This window comes from Rhinopithecus roxellana, chromosome 20 (assembly GCF_007565055.1).
Source record: "Rhinopithecus roxellana isolate Shanxi Qingling chromosome 20, ASM756505v1, whole genome shotgun sequence".
Taxonomy (NCBI): domain Eukaryota; kingdom Metazoa; phylum Chordata; class Mammalia; order Primates; family Cercopithecidae; genus Rhinopithecus; species Rhinopithecus roxellana.
Genome location: NC_044568.1, coordinates 33,697,157 through 33,718,396, shown reverse-complemented (window position 1 = coordinate 33,718,396; position 21,240 = coordinate 33,697,157). Strand labels below are relative to the sequence as shown.

General features: G+C 46.1%; 2 protein-coding genes across 2 annotated transcripts in view; both read right to left on the bottom strand.

The window, feature by feature from the left end:
• Positions 1-1,396: 1,396 nt before the first annotated feature.
• COQ7 (coenzyme Q7, hydroxylase) lies at positions 1,397-12,567 on the bottom strand. The gene is made up of 6 exons (XM_010367138.2): positions 12,433-12,567; positions 7,688-7,866; positions 6,172-6,286; positions 4,354-4,493; positions 2,582-2,650; positions 1,397-1,882 (listed from the first exon to the last, which is right to left on the bottom strand). Exons 1-6 carry the CDS (start codon positions 12,503-12,505, stop codon positions 1,805-1,807), a joined length of 654 nt encoding a protein of 217 aa, XP_010365440.1. The 5' UTR covers positions 12,506-12,567; the 3' UTR covers positions 1,397-1,804.
• A 5,509-nt stretch (positions 12,568-18,076) lies between these two features.
• Positions 18,077-21,240, bottom strand: part of TMC7 (transmembrane channel like 7) — a 71,853-nt gene continuing 68,689 nt past the window's right edge. The window contains exon 16 of the mRNA XM_010367150.2: positions 18,077-18,727. Within this exon, the coding sequence (XP_010365452.1) occupies positions 18,662-18,727 (66 nt within the window). The 3' untranslated portion in view covers positions 18,077-18,661. The remainder of the gene's footprint in view (positions 18,728-21,240) is intronic.

Genomic DNA, 21,240 nt, shown 5'->3' with positions numbered 1-21,240 from the left:
CAACTTAGTATAGTCTTTGAACGAAGCAACACGCCCGTCTTAGTCTGTTCAGGCTGCTATAACAAAATACCACAGTCAGTCAGGCGCGGTGGCTCACGCCTGTAATCCCAGCACTTTGGGAAGCCTAGGCAGGCGGATCACGAGGTCAGGAGATCGAGACCATCCTGGCTCACATGGTGAAACCCTGTCTCTACTAAAAATACAAAAAAATTAGCCGGGCACAGTGGTGGGCACCTGTAGTCCCAGCTACTTGGGAGGCTGAGGCAGGAGAATGGCGTAACCCAGAAGGCAGAGCTTGCAGTGAGCCGAGATCGTGCCACTGCACTCCAGCCTGGGTGACAGAGTGAGACTCAAAAATACCACAGTCTGGGAGGCTTATAAACATCAAACATTTCTTGCTCAGTCCTAGAGGCTGGGAAGTCCATGATCAAAGTGCTGGTTGATGTGTGCTTGTGAAGGGTCTGCTTCCTCAGAGCCCACACCCCTTGAAGTCTCACACTGTGGAGAGGATGAGGTGTCTCTCTAGGACCTTTCATAAGGCACGAATCCCATTCTTGAGGGCTCCACCCTCATAACCTCACACTTCCCAAAGGCCCCACCTTCTATCAAACTTGAGGGTGAAGATTTCATCATATGAATTCTGGGCAGACACAGACATCCAGACTGTAGCACTCTCCCACCCCTTATCACCCACAATTCAGAACGGAAACGATGGTCTTTGACTTACTTGATGGACTTCATAGTTCTGCCTGGCCAATCTCAGATACTCTCATGTTTCCAATTATCTTTTGTTATCAGTAAACCAAATTGTTTTTTCTCCTAAAGATTCCCGTCACATTATTAATGATTTCTCCTTGATGTTTTAGGAGAAAATGAGCCTGGTCAAGTGGCTCACACCTGTAATCCCAGCACTTTGGGAGGTAGAAATGGGAGGATCACTGAGTCCAGGAGTTAGAGACCAGCCTGACAACATAGTGAGACTTCACCTCTACAAAAAAATAGAAAGAAGGCTGGGCGCGGTGGCTCAAGCCTGTAATCCCAGCACTTTGGGAGGCCGAGACGGGTGGATCACGAGGTCAGGAGATCGAGACCATCCTGGCTAACACAGTGAAACCCCGTCTCTACTAAAAAAATAGAAAAAACTAGCCAGGCGACGTGGCGGGCACCTGTAGTCCCAGCTACTCAGGAGGCTGAGGCAGGAGAATGGTGTGAACCTGGGAGGCGGAGCTTGCAGTGAGCTGAGATCCGGCCAACTGCACTCCAGCCTGGGTGATAGCGAGACTCTGTCTCAAAAAAAAAAAAAAAAAAAAAGATAGAAAGAATTAGCCAGGTGTGGTGGTGCACATCTGTAGTCCCAGCTACTTGGAAGGCTGAGGTGGGTGGATTGCTTGAGGCTGGGAGGTCGAGGCTGCAGTGAGCTGTGACCCACCCTGGGCAAAAGAGTGAGACCCTGTCTCCAAAAAAAAAAAAAAAAAAAAAATGTATATACATATATACACACACACACACATATGTAAAAGAAAAACATGTATATAAAAGAAAATTAAGTATGAGACCAAACAAGGTTCAGCTTCGTTTGCTGTGACTTGAACAAGGCTGGTGACCTGTCGGTCTCATGGCAGAAAACACAACCCAGAGAAAAATCAACACTGTAGTTTTTTTTTTTTTTAAAAGAAACCTCATAATTTAATTAACAAAATTCACATTGTACAAAAGTACAATGATAACTGTACACTTGTTTCTCTGCAAATGTCACTTGGTAAATTACTATCATCTTTTATAGACAGGCATAACTGGACGCACTTTACAATCTTTCTGATAAATATATCGCCACTTTGCATCCAGCTTGGATAATGCTCTTCAGGACGGCATAGGCTGGAGCCTGTTAAAAACAATAAGCAAACAAAGAAACATGTTTTGTGTTCATTTTTGGTTGTAAGATTCAGGGCTGGCAGGGCAGGCTTTGGATTTCTCAGGATAGATCTAAGGAACAATTTATTTTAGTTTCGAAGAAAGCTAGTCAAAATGTTGGAATGCCTCTGCTACTGCCAAAGCATTGGAGTCATCCAGATTCTCACAGGAAAGGAAATGAAGCTCCTGGGAGGCCAAGGCAGGCAAATCATCTGAGGTCAGGAGTTCGAGACCACCCTGGCCAACACAGCGAAAACTCGGTCGCTACTAAAAACAAAAAATACAAAAATTAGCCAGGCATGGCGGTGTGCACCTATAATCCCAGCTACTCGGGAGGCTGAGGCAGGAGAACTGCTTGAACCCGGAAGGCAGAGGCTGCAGTGAGCCAAGACTATACCACTGCACTCCAACATGGGCAACAGAGTGAGACTGTCTCAAAAAAAAAAAAAAAAAAAAAAAAAACCTTCCTGGGGAAAACAAGAAGGGATAAAGCAAGAAAGGAGATTCCCAATCTGGAGCAATAACACATTTCCTTGCTTTTTGTCAAAGCAACATCATTGGTTTTCTCCCCCTTTGGCTGTCACTTTACAATTTATTCTTCTGGGAACAGAAACCTCAACCTCCCAAATAAGGAGTCCCAAAGCAGAACAGGTAACAGTAGGGGATGTACCAATTCAGCATCATGTTCAAGGCCTGTGTCATGGTGCTCAAGCTCTTCATCCCGAAATTTCTTTATCACCTGGTTAAATAAAAAGACACCAAAGCAAGTTAGCCTTCCAACTCTCCTACTGTTCCATTTCATTTTGGAGGCTAAAGTCTCTTATTATGGCCTAAGACAGGGAGGCCAGCTTTTCCTCTAAAGGGCCAGAGAGTAAATACTTTGTCCCACCTACCCAACTCTGCCACTGTAACCAGAAAACCAGCGGGAGACATGCAAACTAATGGACATGCTTGTGTTCCAATAGAAGTTTATTTAAAGAAACAGGTGGCTGGCCACAGGCCATAGTTTGCCAACCTCAGATTTAGACTCTAAAAAACTAAACAGTTCCCTTATTTGCTGTGGAAAATTATCTCAGGATATCTATTCATTTATTTAATCTAAAGGGTTCTTGCTCACAGCATCTGCTCAGAATCTACCAATGATAAAGAAGTGGGCCGGGTGCGGTGGCTCACGCTTGTAATCCTAGCATTTCAGGAGGCCAAGGCAGGAGGATCACCTGAGGTCAGGAGTTCGAGACCAGCTGATCAATGTGGTGAACTCCCATCTCTACTAAAAGTACAAAAATTAGCTGGGCAGGTGGTGTGTGCCTGTAATCCCAGCTACCTGGGACGCCGAAGCAGGAGAATTGCTGGAACCCAGGAGGCAGAGGCTGCAGTGCAGGTGGAGACCACTGCATTGACAGAACGAGACCCCATCTCAAAAAAAAAAAAAAAAAAAAATGAACAGCACCAGGTGGTGTGGCTCACACCTGTAATCTCAGCACTTTGGGAGGCCGAGGCAGGAGGATCACTTGAGCCCAGGAGTTCAAAACCAATCTGGGCAAGAGAGAGAGACACTGTCTCTACGAAAAATTCAAAAAATTAAAAATAAAAGAAGTGAACAGGACAGGGCTCAAGAGACAAGGGTTCTGGCCAGATATGGTGGCTCATGCCTATAATTCCAGCACTTTGGGAGGCCGAGGAGAGAAGATCACTGGAGCCCAAGAGTTCAAGATCAGCCTGGAAAACATGGTGAGACCCCATCTCTTAAAAAAAAAAAGGCCAGGAGTGGTGGCTCACGCCTGTAATCCCAGCACTTTGGGAGGCCGAGGCGGGCGGATCACCTGAGGTCCGGAGTTCGAGACCAGCCTGGCCAACATGGAGAAACCCCATTTCTACTAAAAATACAAAATTAGCTGGGTGTGGTGGCGCATGCCTGTAATCCCATCTACTCCAGAGGCTGAGGCAGGAGAATGGTTTGAACCCAGGAAGCGGAGGTTGCTGTGAGCCAAATCACGCCATTGCACTCCAGCCTTGGCAATAACAGTGAAACTCCGTCTCAAAAGAAAAGAAAAAAAAAATTAGCTGGGTGTGGTGGCATGTACCCGTAGTCCCATAGCTACTCAGGAGGCTGAAGCGGGAGGATCACTTGAACCCAAGAGTTTGAAGATGCAGTGAGCTATGACTGTGCCACTGTACTCCAGCCAGGGCAACAGAGCAAGATCCCATCTCTAAATAAAAAGAAAAAAAGACTAAGGAGGCAAGGGTTCTAGTTCCAGCTCTGTCTGTGCTATATGGCCAGGGCAGATGGGTTCACCTCTCTGTTCCTCAGTTTGCTCACCTTTCAACTGAGGCTCTAAACCCCCATCATCCCCTAACAATCTCTGGTATGTTTTCCTCTTACCCAATTGCTATCTGCCCTTTTCTCCTTGAGCAGCCCTGTTTTAGAGCACGGACAAATACCTGAAGAAGTTCCTCATATTTTTCAGGGTCCTCCTCCATCAGCTTCCTGATCTGGTTGTTGTAGTGATGTGCTATGCTCTCTTCCACTGCCACGGTGCAGGCCATTGCACCTTCCTTCCCGAGCAAGGCAGTCCCTGCCCCTGGGATTGTTAAACCCAGATCAGAAAAGAAAGAAGCAGATATGACTGGTAATGGAGATCATCTGTGGCCAGGGCTTCTCAACCTCTGTACCAGACACTGGGCTGGGTCATTCCTTGTGTGCCCCATGCATGGTAGGATATTTAACTGCATCCCTGACCTCTACCAGCTAGATGCCAGCAGCGCCAACTAAGTTTTGACAACCAAAACTGTCCCGAGGGCTGGGCGCGGTGGATCACACCTGCAATCTCAGCCCTTTGGGAGGCCGAGGTGGGCGGATGACCTGAGATCAGGAGTTCGAGACCAATCTGGCTAACATGGTGAAACCCTGTCTCTCCTAAAAATACAAAAATTAGTCGGTGTGGGAGTGGGCACCTAAAATCCCAGCTACTTGGAAGGATAAGGCAGGAAAATCACTTAAAGCTGGGAGGTGAAGATTGCAGCGAGCCAAGATCGTGCCACTGCACTCCAGCCTGGGTGACGGGGTGAGACTCCATTTCAAAAAACAAAAGTCCCTAGATACTGCCACATGTCCTCATCAGGGGGGCAAACTCACCCTGAGGGAGAACCACTGTTTTAGGAGAGACTGGATCCCAGTGTTAAACCTGGAATTACATAGTAAGAAAAGCCATTCTCTTTTCAATGCTGTTTTATCCTGACCATGGCCAAGAGAAAGTCAGCATTTGGGGTGAATATATCTTTGATCTTTTATATCATTTATTCTTCTCCCTTTTTTAAAAGAGTGAACAGACCTCAGGTTGAGAATCTTTGTCAGGGAATAGTCTTTGGCTGCAATTGAATTATACTAGCTTTTTTTTTTATGTTGTTTATTTTTACTGTATTTTCTATTTATAATACTGACATTAGGCCAGGTGTGGTGCCTCACGCCTGTAATCCTAGCACTTTGGGGATGCCACAGAGGGAGGATGGCTTGAGGCCAGCAGTTTGAGACCAGTCTAGGTAACATAATGAGACTCCATCTCTACAAAAAAATAGACCTGTGCGTGGTGGCATGTGCCCGTAGTCCAAGCTACTCAGGCTCAGAGGCTTAGGTGGGAGGATCACTTGAACCCAAGAGTTTGAGGTTTCAGTGAGCTACGACTATACCATTGCTCTCCAGCCTGGGCAACAGAATGAGACCCCGGTTCTATTTTTTTTGGTTGTTTGTTTGTTTGTTTTTGAGACGGAGTCTTGCTCTGTCGCTCTGTCACCTAGACTGGAGTGCAGTGGGCCAATCTTGGCTCACTGCAACCTCCACCTCCGAGGTTCAAGCAGTTCTCCCACCTCAGCCTCCCAAGTGGCTGGGATTACAGGCCTGCACCACCACACCCAGCTAATTTTTGTATTTTTAATAGAGATGGGGATTTCACCATGTTGGTTAGGCTGGTCTCGAACTCCTGACCGCATGATCTGCCCACCTCAGGCTCCCAAAGTGCTGGGATTACGGGTGCGAGCCACCATGCCCGACCTTTTTTCTTTTTAAGTACTGACATTAAGATTCTATCTTAAATAAATTTAAACCACACATAAAAAAAGGCAGTCAATTTAACTTTGGAAAAATATGAAGTAAACAGAATGAGGTCATAAGAGGACATAGCAAGAATTGTGAACATGATACCTGAAGGATTTAATCATCCTAGATCCCCAAGCTTGCATAAGCTCTTCTAGAGAGACACGTACCCAGCGCAAACCCCAGCACGTTCCAAAAGGGCATCAGAACTGTCGGCCGGACCCTGAACGTAACCATCAACTCACTGAACTTTTTCAAATGGTCCTTTTCTTGATCCCACATTTTCTGTAAGAAACATAAAAATAAAGACATGCAAGAATTCCATAGAGGCCTCCCACTCACCCAAGCAGCATACAGGAAGTAAAATAGAAACGGAGAAAATCATGGAAACTGCTGTCTCTGCCATTCCCCTCAAAACGTCAATGGAAAAAGTAAGACATCAGACTAAAGGAATCTTTGACAAAGAGAAGATAGCGCTGAGAATACAAAAGAATCTATTATCTCAATTCCAGGTAAGACTGCCATGAGCTACAGTTCCAGCAGAAGTCTCAGGCCCACAATGTGCCTAGTAAATAACAAGGGTCCACACGCATAAGAAATGACATGTTTAACCCATTTCAAAATCAGGAAGGCAGAACATGAGCTGTTGTGTAATTTCCTTCCAGACTACTAGAATAGTATCATCTTGTTGTTGTTGTGGTTTGCTTGTTTTGAGACAGGGTCTCACTCTCTCACCAAGACTGTAATGCGGTAGCAAGCTTATGGCCCACTGCAGCCTCAACCTCCAGGCTCAAGTGATCCTCCAACCTCGGCCTCTCTAACTAGCTGGGATTATAGTCGCACACCACTACACCTGGCTAACTTTGCTGTGTGTGTGGGGGGGGGGGTTTGGGTTTTTTTGTTTTTTTTTTTTTTTTGAGACGGAGTCTCACTCTGTTGCCCAGGCTGGAGTGCAGTGGTGCAATCTCAGCTCACTGCAACCTCTGCCTCCCAGGTTCAAGCAATTCTCCTGCCTCAGCCTCCCGAGCACTGGGACTACAGGCATGCACCACAATGCCTGGCTAATTTGTTTTGTATTTTTAGTAGAGACAGGGTTTTGCCTTGTTGGCCACGCTGATCTCAAACTCCTGACCTCAGGTGATCCACCGGCCACAGCTTCCCAAAGTGCTGGGATTACAGGTGTGAGCCACTGTACCCAGCTAATTTTTGTATTTTTTGTAGAGACAGGGTCTCGTCATGTTGCCCAGTCTGGTCTCAAACTCCTGGGCTCAAGCAGTCCATCGGCCTGGGATTACAGGCGTGAGCCACCACACCTGGCCCCAAATATTATTTACATGAGAGGAAGAAGAGAGAATGCTAGCTGCAGCTAACACTTAGATGGCACTTCCTAAGTGCCAGGGGCCGTCTAATAGCTTTAATGCAAGCAATTCATTCAATCCACACAATTCCTGTGAAGGACACACTATGACTGCATACCTGTCTATGTACTATATGTCTCTGTGCTTTATCCATAAAAACAACAATATGCTTTTTGCTCTCCATCTCTCCACCAAGAACCAACTTTTGCTCTCCTGGAGACAATGGCATCTCCCTGGGGAACGCTTGACCTCCCGTGATTGATTACTTGAAGGCCTTTGGATCTGCCCATTCAGTAGACCAGGGTGAGGGAGATGAAGAAGCACCCACCTGAATGACCGGCCCGACGCTTGTCCGACCCAGGACGGCCATCTGCCCGGCATAGATGCGGTTTGCTCCATATTCGCCTGCATGATCCACCCGGATTATTCGATCCACAACTCCCCGATTGATATTGTCTAAGGTCATTCCTGAACTGCGAAATCTGACAATGATTCTTCTTCCATAAGCTGAAATGCAAGTGTTTATTCTTCGTTACATTCAGGTAAAATCCAAACGTTCCTTTTACAGACAGAAGAAAGGGCACTTTGGGATGGAGGTCCCAAATGAGCTCCCCGTGGGCCAGGCATGCCCATAAATGTACTCTGTTTAACCTACAGTGTTAAAAAAGAGGATTCTACCTAAAGATCTGGATTTCTGGCTTCACTTTAAGTGTATGAAGATCTGGAAATGCTGAGCCTATCTTCTTATCAGGCAGTTAACATGGCAGCCGCTTCTAGATGGGCAAGGTTCTCCAGTTCACCAGCCCTCTGGCACATTTCCCCCCAGCACATGCTGTACAGGAGAGGCCCGTAGAGAGCTTTCAGAAACACGGTGCTCTTCCCCAATTGATCCCCGGGAGGAGGCTCTCTGAATTGGTATTTTTTAGAAGCTATGTGCATAAGTCTTTGCTTCAGCCAAGGCTGAGAACCACAGACTAAGTTCTCTTAAAACCCACACCTGCTGGGCGCAGTGGTTCACGCCTGTAATCCCAGCACTTTGGGAGGCCGAGGCGGGTGGATCACAAGGTCAGGAGATGGAGACCATCCCGGCTAACTTGGTGAAACCCCTTCTCCACTAAAAGTACAAAAAATTAGCCGGGCATGGTGGCAGGCACCTGTAGTCCCAGCTACTGGGGAGGCTGAGGCAGGAGAATGGCGTGAACCCGGGAGGCGGAGCTTGCAGTGAGCTGAGACCGCACCACTGCACTCCAGCCTGGGCGACAGAGCGAGACTCCGTCTCAAAACAAACAAACAAACAAACAAAAAACCCACACCTGTCCGGGCGCAGTGGCTCACGCCTGTAATCCCAACACTTTGGGAAGCCAAGGAGAATGAATCACCTGAGGTCAGGAGTTTGAAGCCAGCCTCGCCAACATGGTGAAACCCCATCTCTACCAAAAATAGAAAAACTAGCTGGGTGTGTTGGTACATGCCTTTAATCCCAGCTACTTGGGAGGCTGAGGCAGGAGAATAGCTTGAACCCGGGAGGCAGAGATTGCAGTGAGCCGAGATCGTGCCACTGCACTCCAGCCTGGGCAACAGAGTGAGACTCTGTCTAAAACCAAACAAACAAACAACAACAACAACAACAAAAAAAAAACAGAGAAAAAATTTTAAAACCCCACACTCTTGGGCATTTGATTTTGAGACTAGCCTTAGAGTCTAGATTTCACCTCATTATGGTCCAAAATCAATTCAAAGGAACTCTTATCTTCAAAATGTAAATTCTTCATGACAGATTATATTTTATCTTTAAAAATAAATCTCCTAACCTTAACACCTTAATTTTATTCTCTGAGCCTTATATTAGAGTAACTCAAGAGGCTTTTTTCCCTGCAAGGAAGAGTTTTGCAGCATTCTTAGGTGTGTAAGGTGTATTCACACCTCATTTTGCAGATACGGAAAATAGAAACCTAGGAGTCATTTAGTTTGTAACGGCAGCTTCGATCTGTACTGGTATCACTTTTTTTTTTTGAGACAGACTCTGGCTCTGTTGCCCAGGCTGGAGTGCAATGGTACAATCTCGGCTTACTGCAAACTCCACCTTTCGGACTCAGGCAATTCTCCTGTTTCAGCCTCTAGAGTAGCTAGGACTCCAAAGCAGCTAGGACTACGGGCGTGCACCATCATGCCCAGCTACTTTTTTTGTATTTTTAGTAGACACAGGGTTTCACCATGTTGCCCAGGCTGGTATCAAACTCCTGAGCTCAAGTAATCCTCCCATGTCAGCTTCCCAAAGTGCTGGGATTACAGGCGTGAGCCACCGCCCCCAGTCAGCATTGGTATCACTTTGTAATGTTTTAGCGCTCTTAGGCTGTGACTACCATGTCTTTTATGCATACGTCTTTTCACTTAGGCTAACTTCAACATCTGGCGAGTATGTGGAAAAAACTCATTTTGGATACATATGTGGTTCTTTCATGACAAAGGCTTGAATGCTTTGGACACGAGGTGATGAGGTGGGTTGGTGAAATTTGGGGTGGCTCTGCACTTGAAATCTTCTACCAGATGGAGCTATAAATGTCACACTTTTAATAAAGAAGCGTGGACGTAAGTTCTGAAGCATAATGACCCAGCTTTGGTCCATTCCTCGGCATGATCCCCTTCATCTCACTGAGCATATCTGACTCAAAAGACGGATAGGCCGGGTGCAGTAGGCCGGGTGCAGTGGCTCATGCCTGTAATCCCAGCACTTTGGGAAGCCCAGGCAAGTGGATTGCTTGAGACCAGGAGTTCAAGACCAGCCTGGCCAACATGGTGAAACCCCATCTCTACCAAAAATATAAAAATTAGCCAGCCATCGTGGCGCACCTGTAGTCCCAGCTACTCAGGAGGCTGAGGCGGAACAATCAGTTGAACCCAGTAGGCAGAGGTTGCAGTGAGCTGAGATGGTGCCATTACACTCCAGCCTGGGTGACATAGTGAGACTCTGTCTCAAAAAAAAAAAAGAAAAAAAGAAACAGAAAACATGTGTCCCATCTCCAACACTAGCCTTGGGAAAATCAGGACCGACAATTCTTACACATAAAATTGGCAGTAATCATTGGTGACTCATACCTGTAATCCCAGCACTTTGGTAAACCAAGGAGGGAGAATCACTTGAGGTCAGGAGTTCGAGACCTGGTCATCATGGTGAAACCCCGTCTCTACTAAAATTCAAAAATTAGCCAGGCATGGTGGTGCATGCCTGTAGCCTCAGCTACTTGGGAGTCTGAGGCAGGAGAATCGCTTGAACCCAGGAGGCGGAGGCTGCAGTGAGCTGAGATCGCACCACTGCACTCCAGCCTGGGCAACAGAGCAAGACACTGTCTCAAAAAAAAAGAAAAAAAAAAGGGCAATAATCAGGCTCTTTCCTTTTTAAGGGAAAACATATAATAATAAAATTATCTTACTGAGTTATGAGGATAAAATGAGATATAAGAAGCAAAGTAACTTTATAAACAGAAATGATTCTTATTCTGTTATGCTCACTGGCTGAACAGAGCAGCATTAAAATTCACATTCAACAACCCTCAGAGTTTTGCCTGCATTGCCACACACTTTAAAATAAAATTGAGGCTCGGTGCTAGAAGCTCTCAAATGCATCACTTTACGTCCATATTTTCCCAAAGTGTGAAACATGCCAGTGTGGTGGTACCTATGAAATTTTAAGTGGCTTATGGATATGCAATAAATAACCCCATGTAGTAAAGTGTACTCTTGTAAATTCTCTTGCAATCTCTTATTTCATTAAGGAAGATATCTCCATTTACAGCTGGCATATCCTCAACACCTTCCCAACACTTGCTAATTTCCCCTTTGTAACAGAAATACAGTATTTAATACAATTTCGTAACTTTTTAATTTCAGTTTGTTTTTTTCTTAATAATTACTCATCCATTTGTGGCAAGTGGCACTGGCTTCCCATTTACCGTAAGGATTTCGTTTCAAGGAAATTAATTTAATTTTAAAATGAGACAGGGCTATACAAAAAAAACACATCTAGTAATCAAAAGTTCAAGCAGTACTGCCATTAGGCAAAAATCCCGAAGGTGGTACACAGTAATTTAACGTTGAGAAAACGACCTCATGTCATTTTTCTTTTTCTTTTCTTTTTTTTTTTTTTTTGCGGGGGTTGGGGAGACAAAGTCTCGCTCTGACGCCCAGGCTGGAGTGCAGTGGTGCAATCTCGCCTCAAGGCAACCTCTGCCTCACAGGTACAAGCGATTCTCCTGTCTCAGCCTCCTGAGTAGCTGGGATTACAGGCACCTGCCATCACGCCCGGAAAATTTTTATTTTTAGTAGAGGCGGGGTTTCACCGTGTTGGCCAGGCTGGTCTCAAACTCCTGACCTCAGGTGATCCTCCAGCCTCGGCCTCCTAAAGTGCTGAGATTATAGGCCGGAGCCACCGCGCCTGGTTTCATGACAATTTTCTAAGGCAGCACAGATGAAACAAGGAAAGCAGGAACCATGCAAAAAACCATGTCTCTCTACTCCAAATTCGATGATCCTTCTACTACGCTGATGGCTCTCGAAGTTTACAGTGCATGCAAATCACCTAAAGGTCCTGTTCACGGACCACAGATACCGACCAAGTAGGTCGGGGTGGGGCCCGACAATCTGTATTTCTAGCAAGCTCCCAGAAGTAGCGGAGGCAGCTGGTCGTCGGGCTACACTTTGCCTGGCAAGGCCCTGGGCAAAGACCACAAAAAGAGTGACTCCCTGAGAAGCTAAATTTTCAGTGTCGCCAACTGTCCTCGACTCGGAAAGCTGGCCGCACCTGTCGTGACATCCATCACTGCACAGGTGTGCCACTGCGTCACTCCCCAGGCATCACTGCCGAAACCACCCCCGTCCTCCCGTCACTCTCGCCACGAACTACAAGCCCCGCCCCGCCCGCCAGCGCCCCGTAAGCTGAAGTCACGCAGTCGCGCTCCGTCGCAGGCCTGTGACGTTACGAACCTCTCCCCCGTGACCTCTTCGACCCAAACCTCAAGCGAAAATTCCCTAGCTTCCTAGCCCAGCGCAGGACTCTGACTGCGCGCATCCCATTACCTGAGAGCGACCGCCGGGCGCCCTGGCGCAGCCGCCACAGGCAAGGAGCCGCCGCCGCCCCGGTGCAACTCATTGCCGGAACAAAAAAGCAACCACTTCGTTGAACGGAGCGGGCCAATACTGCCCTTGGCTCGAACTGATGACGCACAGCAGACGTAAGGCAGGCTCAGCTTGCCCGCGCACCGGTGGGAACGCCCCCTAGCCCCGCGCTAGGGATTGGATTGGTTAGATACGACAAACAAAAAGATTATATTGGGTGGGGTCACTATCAATCACTCGGAAGACCAAGGACGCCAAGACGCCTTGGGTTGCCAGGGAGATGAAAATGCTAAATTGCTGTTTCAAAGATCAGGGTAGGGTTAGTGATTTCTCGCCCAAGTTCCTGGGAAAAAGGATCATGAGGGAATTACTTATTAACAAGGCACGGTATTTCCTGCTTTACCTACGTGGAAGGAGGCTTTTTTTTTTTTTTTTTAATTTGTATCCTGTATCTACTTTAAAATAGTAAGCCTGGCCAATATAGCGAGACCCCGCCTCTACAAATAATTTTAAAAATTCGCTGGGCGTGGTGGAGCACACCAATAGTCCCAGCTATTCGGGGGGTTGAGGCGGGGAAATAGCTCGAGCCCGGGAGCTCGAGGCTGCAGTCAGCTGTGATCCTGCCACTGCACTCCAGCCTGGGCCCTGTCCCCCCCCCAAAAATATATATATATATAAAATATATAAATTATGTAAATTACATGCACCACATGGTTAATGTGTTATATAATGTTGTCTCTATTGGTGGGCTGAAAGCCAACTTTAAACTTCTTCCCAGTCCTTTTCTCTATTTTCAGATTTTCTACAGAGAACATGTTTTATCTTTGGGATCTACCTTACTGTATTGTGTGCATGTGTGCGTGTATATTTGTGCAAATTGGAATTTTTTGGGATGGGAGGAGAAATTTAGCAACATACTTTAAAAAGATCATATAATACAGCAGTCTTAGGAATCTACTCAACAGAAATAATTTTTACATGAGTAATGTACATGAGGGCAAAAATCAAAGATGTATGTCTGCAAGGATATACAACGTTTAATATTGGCAACATCAGGGGGCTGGAACTGGGAGAAGGGGGCCTTCACTTTCTACTTTACACCCTTGGATTATTTATATATTTTATCCAAGTTTACTCTAAAATATTTTAAGATGCAATACAATTGTAAAATTATTGAATTCAAGTTTTTAAGTTGTTTTTATATCACTCTAGTGTTCACATTGACACGCCAAAATAATTTAAAATTATGATTAACCCAAAGACTTACTACTTAGTGAGGATGTTGTAGCACTCTCATGTAAAACTACTGGGAGTCTGAATCTGGCTCTCAAAAGCCTTAAAATGTTCAAAACCTTTGCTGTAATCCCACTTCTAGGTCTCTGTTTCCTTTTTTTATTTTTTGTTTTTGTTCTTTTTAGACAGAGTTTCACTCTGTCACAGGCTGGAGTGCAACGGGGAGATCTTGGCTCACTGGAACCTCTTCCTCCCGGGTTCAAGCGATTCTCCTGCCTCAGCCTCCCAAGTAGATGGGATTACAGGTACACACATCACCATGCCCAGCTGAGACTGGGTTGTGCTGTGTTGGCCAGGCTGATCTCAAATTCCTGACCTCAAATGATCCTCCCACCTTGTCCTCTCAAAGTGCTGGGATTATAGTCGTGAGCCACCGCGCCTGGCCTAGGTCTGTTTCTAAGAAGAAAAAATGTTGACAAAGATTTATAGATGTGCCCGTTATTTTTTACTGGGAAAATTTGAAAACAAAATGTTAAGCAACAATTGAATATCAAAACATTATGTCCTAGTGCAGTGGCTCACGCCTGTAATCCCAACACTTTGAGAGACTGAGGCGAGAGGATCACTTGAGCCCAGGAGTTTAAGACCAACCTGGGCAACATAGTGAGATCCCATCTCTACAGAAAATTTTAAAAATTAGTCAGGCATGGTGGTGTGTGCCTGTGATCCCACCTACTTGTGAGGGTAAAAGGATCACTTGAGCCCAGGAGGCTGAGGCTGCACTGAACCATGATCACACCACTGCATTCCAGCCTGGGCGATAGAGTGAGACTCTGGCTCAAAAAAAAAAAAAAAAAGAAAAAGATCTAACTGTATGATATTATGTAGCCCACTGAAATGTTTGTAAAAGCTTTTAATAACAGGAGAAACACTATCTTTAGATTCTTCAAGAAAACACATATGGCCCGGCGCGGTGGCTCAAGCCTGTAATCCCAGCACTTTGGGAGGCTGAGGCGGGCAGATCACGAGGTCAGGAGATCGAGACCATCCTGGCTAACACGGTGAAACCCCGTCTCTACTAAAAATACAAAAAAATTAGCCGGGCATGGTGGCGGGCGCCTGTAGTCCCAGCTTCTTGGGAGGCTGAGGCAGGAGAATGGCGTGAACCCGGGAGGTGGAGGTTGCAGTGAGCCGAGATCGCACCACTACACTCCAGCCTGGGCCACAGAGTAAGACTCCGTCTCAAAAAAAAGAAAACGAAAAAAGAAAACACATATTAAGTGAAAAAGAAATGAGAATACCAAAGTTCTTTCCTTCTTTCTCCGTCCTGCTTCCCTCCCTCTGTACTTTCTTTTTTTTTTTTTTTTTTTTTGAGACGGAGTCTCGCTCTGTCGCCCGAGCTGGAGTGCAGTGGCCGGATCTCAGCTCACTGCAAGCTCCGCCTTCCGGGTTTACACCGTTCTCCTGCCTCAGCCTCCGCAGTAGCTGGGACTACAGGCGCCCGCCACCTCGCCCGGCTAGATTTTTGTATTTTTTTTAGTAGAGACGGGGTTTCACCGTGTTAGCCAGGATGGTCTCGATCTCCTGACCTCGTGATCCACCCGTCTTGGCCTCCCAAAGTGCTGGGATTACAGGCTTGAGCCACCGCGCCCGGCCACTTTCTATCTTAAAAAGAATTTTGCCAAGATTAACAGGGGTGCTCATAAATGGTGCTTAAGTGTTTTTCTCTGTTGCTTTTGATGTTCTCTGTATTTGCTATAAAAAACAAGTATTTTTATAATGGCTAAACAAACTTTAAAAAACAAAAATGCATACTATTCCCTAATTCCATCCCCCTACCCACCAGATTATCCATTAAAAATAAAAAAACAGTTTCCGCCAGGCACGGTGGCTCATGCCTGTAATCCTAGACTTTGGGAGGCCGAAGTGGAAGGATCACTTGAGGTCAGCCATTCCAGACCAGCCTGGCCAACACAGCAAAACCCCATCTCTACTGAAAGTACAAAAATTAGCTTGGCATGGTGACGCACACCTGTAGTCCCAGATACTTGGGAAGCTGAGGCAGGAGAATCACTTGAACCCAGGTTGCAGTGAGCCGAGATCACACCACTGCACTCCAGCCTGGGCAATAGAGTGAGACTCCATCTCAAAAACAAAACAAAACAAAACAAAACACGCACACGGCCGGGCACAGTGGCTCACACTTGTAATCCCAGCACTTTGGGAGGCGGAGGCAGGCGGACCACCTGAGGTCAGGAGTTTGAGACCAGCCTGACCAACATGGAGAAACCCCGTCTCTACTAAAAATACAAAATTAGCCGGGTGTAGTGGTGCATGCCTGTAATCCCAGCTACTCGGGAGCCTGAGGCAGGAGAATTGCTTGAACCTGGGAGGCGTGGGTTGCAGAGAGCCAATATCGCACCATTTCACTCCAGCCTGGGCGACAAGAGCAAGACTTCGTCTCAAAAAAACACACACACACACACACACACACACAGACACACAAAACCCAGTTTCCAAAATTTCAGGGAGACTGATTTGAGTAATACTACTATTCTGGTCTCCTGTTTAGCCAGTTCTGCATGAATTAAACTCTTTCTCTGTTGCAATTCATCTGTCTTGATGAATGGACTGTATCCAGGCAGCGGGCAAAATGAACCAGTTGGACAATTACACACATACACCCTCCTTTGCTTCAACAGAGCCAAGGAGCTTTAAAAGCACTCATCTGCGGACTACATTCAACGCTTCTTTCTTCTCTCTCATTTTAGGAAAAGGCAAAGAACAACTTTACAAACTGTTATAGTTTTCCATCATCACTTGACTGCTGACAAGAAGCCTCTTTGAATTCCAGTATACACGATCACATTTTAAAACCTTCAAGACACCATTTAATCAGGAGTTGTAAGGCACATTTGTTAGAGACATCACCTGAAGTTATTAAAGTTATAAAAACATATAAAAACCTTCAAGTAAGAGGTATGCGTATTAGCAGCATTTAACTAAAATTATATCAATTAGCATATTTCAGTATCACTTTTATAATAGGGAAAAGAAGGCAGTACATTTTTGTTCATCACACACACACACACACACAAATAGAAAACTTGAATATCATCAAGCCTGGTCACAGTGAAAATGTTATATATATTAATATAAAGGCACTGGGCAGAAATGTTTACAATTACAATTTGTTTTTTTTCTTTTCACCTTTTTTTTTGTTTGTTTGTTTTTTGTTTTTGAGATAGAGTCTCCCTCTGTCACCCAGGCTGGAGTACGGTGGCACGATCTCGCTCACTGCAGCCTCCACCTCCCAGGTTCAAGTGATTCTCATGCCTCAGTCTCCCAAGTAGCTAGGATTACAGGCACACGCCACCACGCCTGGCTAATTTTTGTACTTTTAGTAGAGACAGGGTCTTGCCACGTTGACCAGGCTGGTCTCAAACGTCTGACTTCAAGTGATCTGTCTGCTTTGGCCTCCCAAAGTGCTGGGATTACAGGCATAAGTCACTGTGCCTAGCAGAATTTGTGTTTTTAAGTGAGACTGGAGTGAATCTTTGATTACTCAAAATTCCATGACACCAGTTACTAGATTTAGATGAGATCGGGTGTGTTCAGGGTGGTATGGCCGTAGTTATTAGATTTAGAAACCCATAAACCTTAACAAGTCAGGAAAAGACAGAAAAGCTCATTGGTCTCCCAGTTATGAAAATATCCCACTTTCAATAATACCTTTGTGGAAAAAGCAAGAAAATGGCTGTAGGAAAGGGACGAGAAGACATCTTTGCTCCTCTGAGCCAGGAGTCAGTCATGTTTGAGTAGTAGAGTGGAGATGGTGGCATTATTGTTAACAGCAACAGCTTTCTAAAACCTGCACCCAACTTTAAATTCCAGGCTACTCCCCAGGAAATGTGTGGAGCCAGTGAAAGGAAGAAAAACAATGGAAGGAAGGCTTGAAAAGTTCATTACAAAACTACAGTGCTTTGAAAAATATTTCAAAGATATTAAAATGAAAACTGATTACATGAAACAATAACTTAAACTTGTTTTTCTGTTAAAAGGTTCACACCTATCCATTTTGGGTAAGCTTACAATGAGGTATTTATTGCATATGGTTTTTACCATAACGGAAATCTTAAGAGATATTCTATGTTTGTTTTTTTTTTTAAGACAGAGTTTTGCTTTTGTTGCCCAGGCTGGAGTGCAACAGTGCGATCTCGGCTGACTGCAAACTCTGCCTCCTGGGTTCAAGCAATTCTTCTGCCTCAGCCTCCCGAGTAGCTGACATTATAGGCATTTGCCACCATGCCCGGCTAATTTTGTATTTTAGTGGAGACGAGATTTCTCCATGTTGGTCAGACTGGTCTTGAACTCCCCACCTCAGGTGATCTGCCCGCCTCGGCCTCCCAAAGTGCTGGGATAACAGGCGTGAGCCACTGCGTCCAGCCACATGTTTTGTGAAATAAAGGGACGTGCATTAAAAATTGTAAGCACAGGAAAACAAACAACCCTTAAAAATGTGGATATGTGTGTTTAAGAAACCAGCCTCCAGTTCTGTTTGTTACATATTCATGGGCTGGTCTGATTGACAGGCTGAGCTACTTCAGTCCACATCCCAAAACACTTGTGCACATGAACTCATGGCTCAAATACTAAACTACCGTCCCCGCTCTTTCACTCTTGTAAAAGCTGAAACGGCTTGTTGGTTTTTGGTAGAGTCGTCACAGAGTGGCTGGTCTGCAGGCAAAGGCTTGGGTTTCCCCTGCTTTTCTAAGTCACTAAAGCCCTAATTAAGGGCTGGGTTAGGTAAACACAGCTGCACGTATGGAAAAGCCTAAACTCCAGAAAAATATATTTTTAAATGTCCACTCAAAACCCAGGTAGACTCTGTAGGCTCAGCAGAATCACTAGGTCAGCTTAGAAGCAACCGGCAGCGCCATCTTCATGCTCAGTCTAGTTAGTTCCTCGTGTCCCTTTGGGCTTCTGTTAGTTTCTGGATTAGGTAGCGCTTGTCACGACTTTCCTAAAAAATAATAGGTTCACATGTGCATTTAATATATTTGGAAACAAATACCATCATTACCTACCAGACTGAGGGCTGAGGATTCTAACCACTGGACTATTGTAATGACCTCTCATCTGGTCTGTCATTGTGTCCGCTCCACAGCCCCCTGTCCACAAAGCAGCTGATCCTTTTTTTAAAAAAAATGCACAGTACAGCCAGGGATGGTGGCTAATGCCTGTAATCCCAGCACTTTGGGAGGCCGAGGCAGATGGATCACCTCAGGTCGGAAGTTTCAGACCAGCCTGACCAATGTGGTGAGACCCCATCTCTACTAAAAATACAAAAATTAGGCCGGGCAATGTGGCTCACGCCTGTAATCACAGCACTTTGAGAGGCCGAGGCAGGTGGATCACCTGAGGTCAGGAGTTCGAGACCAACCTGGCCAACATGGTGAAACCTCGAAATCCCGTCTCTACTAAAAATACAAAACATTAGCTGGGCATGGTGGCGGGTGCCTATAATCCCAGCTACTTGGGAGGCTGAGGCAGGAGAATTGCTTGAACCCGGGAGGTGGAGGTTGCAGTGAGCAGAGGTCGCGCTACTGCCCTCCAACCTGGGCAATAAAAGCGAAATTCTGTCTCAAAAAAAGAAAAAAAAATTAGCCAGGCAAGGTGGCGCACACCTAGCTAGTAATCCCAGTTACTCGGGAGGCTGAAGCAGGAGACTTGCTTGAACCCAGGAGGTGGAGGTTGCAGTGAACTGAGATCACACCACTGCACTCCAGCCTGGGCGACAGAGTGAGACTCTGTCTCAAAGGAAAAAAAAAGACTGGCCATCACAGTGAAACCCCTTCTCTACTAAAAATACAGAAGTTAGCTGGTTGTGATGGTGGGTGCCTGTAATCCCAGCTACTTGGGAGGCAGAGGCTGGAGAATCAACTGAACCCGGGAGGTGGAGGTTGCAGTGAGCAGAGATTGCAGCACTGCACTCCAGACTAGGCGACAGAGCAAGACTCTGTCTCAAAAAAAAAAAAAAAAGCACAGTAGATTTCTACTTAACACCCTTCAGCGGCTTCCCATCCCACTCAGAATAAAACTCTGTTTTAACAGAGCCCTCAAGGCACTGTGACTCGATGACTCTGGCTGCTATTACAGTATCACCTTGCCTCTTCCCATAACTCACCACCCTGTGGCCACACCGCCGCCTCCCTCCTGTCCCCCAGAAGTGCGTGCCTCATTTCCTCACTGTGCTCTTTCCTCTTACTCTCATCCTTAAATAGGACCTCTGATAATGGGCTCCTCTCTCTATTATTCAAATCTCAGCTGGGTCCAGCTATATAATGGTTTCACCATTATAGGCTCATGCCTATAATCCCAGCACTTTGGGGGACTAAGAGGGGACGATCACTTGAGCCCAGGAGTTCAAACCAGCCTGTGCAACATAGGGAGACCTCATGTCTTTAAAAAATTAAAAAATTAGCCAGGCATGGTGATGCATGCCTATAGTCCCAGCTACTTGAGAGGCTAAGGTGGGAGGATGGCTTGAGCCCAAGAATTTGAGGCTGCTGTGAGCTATGACCACGCCATCGCACCCCAGTCTGGGCAAAAGAGTGAGACCCCATCCTGAATTAAAAAAAAAAAAAAAATCAACTCCTCAAAGAAGGCTTCTACAGCCGCATCTGCAGTAACAGATAGCCCACTCGCCACTCTACCTTGTTTTTGTTATCTTCAGAGAAGCTATAATTAATCAGCATTTATCTTATTAACTACCCAGCAGTTTTTTTTGTTTTGTTTTGTTTTTGTTTTGAGACGGAATCTCGCTCTGTCGCCCGGGCTGGAGTGCAGTGGCCGGATCTCAGCTCACTGCAAGCTCCGCCTCCCGGGTTTACGCCATTCTCCTGCCTCAGCCTCCCAAGTAGCTGGGACTACAGGCGCCCGCCACCTCGCCCGGCTAGCTTTTTGTATTTTTTAGTACAGACGGGGTTTCACCGTGTTAGCCAGGATGGTCTTGATCTCCTGACCTCATGATCCACCCATCGCGGCCTCCCAAAGTGCTGGGATTACAGGCTTGAGCCACCGCGCCCGGCCTTACCCAGCAGTTTTATCTCTTGTTCACCAAAGTGTCCCAGCCCAGCACAGTACAAGGCACAGAGTAGGTACTTAATACACATCCTTTTTTATTTTTATTTTTGAGATGGAGTCTCACTCTGTCACCCAGGCTGGAGTGCAGTAGCACAATCTCAGCTCACTGCAACCTCCACCTCCTGAGTTCAAGGGATTCTCCTGCCTCAGCCTCCCAAGTAGCTGTGATTACAGGTGCCCACCACCATGCCCAACTAATTTTTGTATTTTAAATAGAGACGGGGTTTCACCATGTTGGCCAGGCTGGTCTTGAACTCCTGAGCTCAAGTAATCTGCCTGCTTTGGCCTCCCAAAGTGCTGGGATTACAGGCATGAGCCACTGTACCCCCATTAATACACATCTTGAAGGAATAGATGAATCAGTGAATTAATGAAGCTGGACGGGGCTAG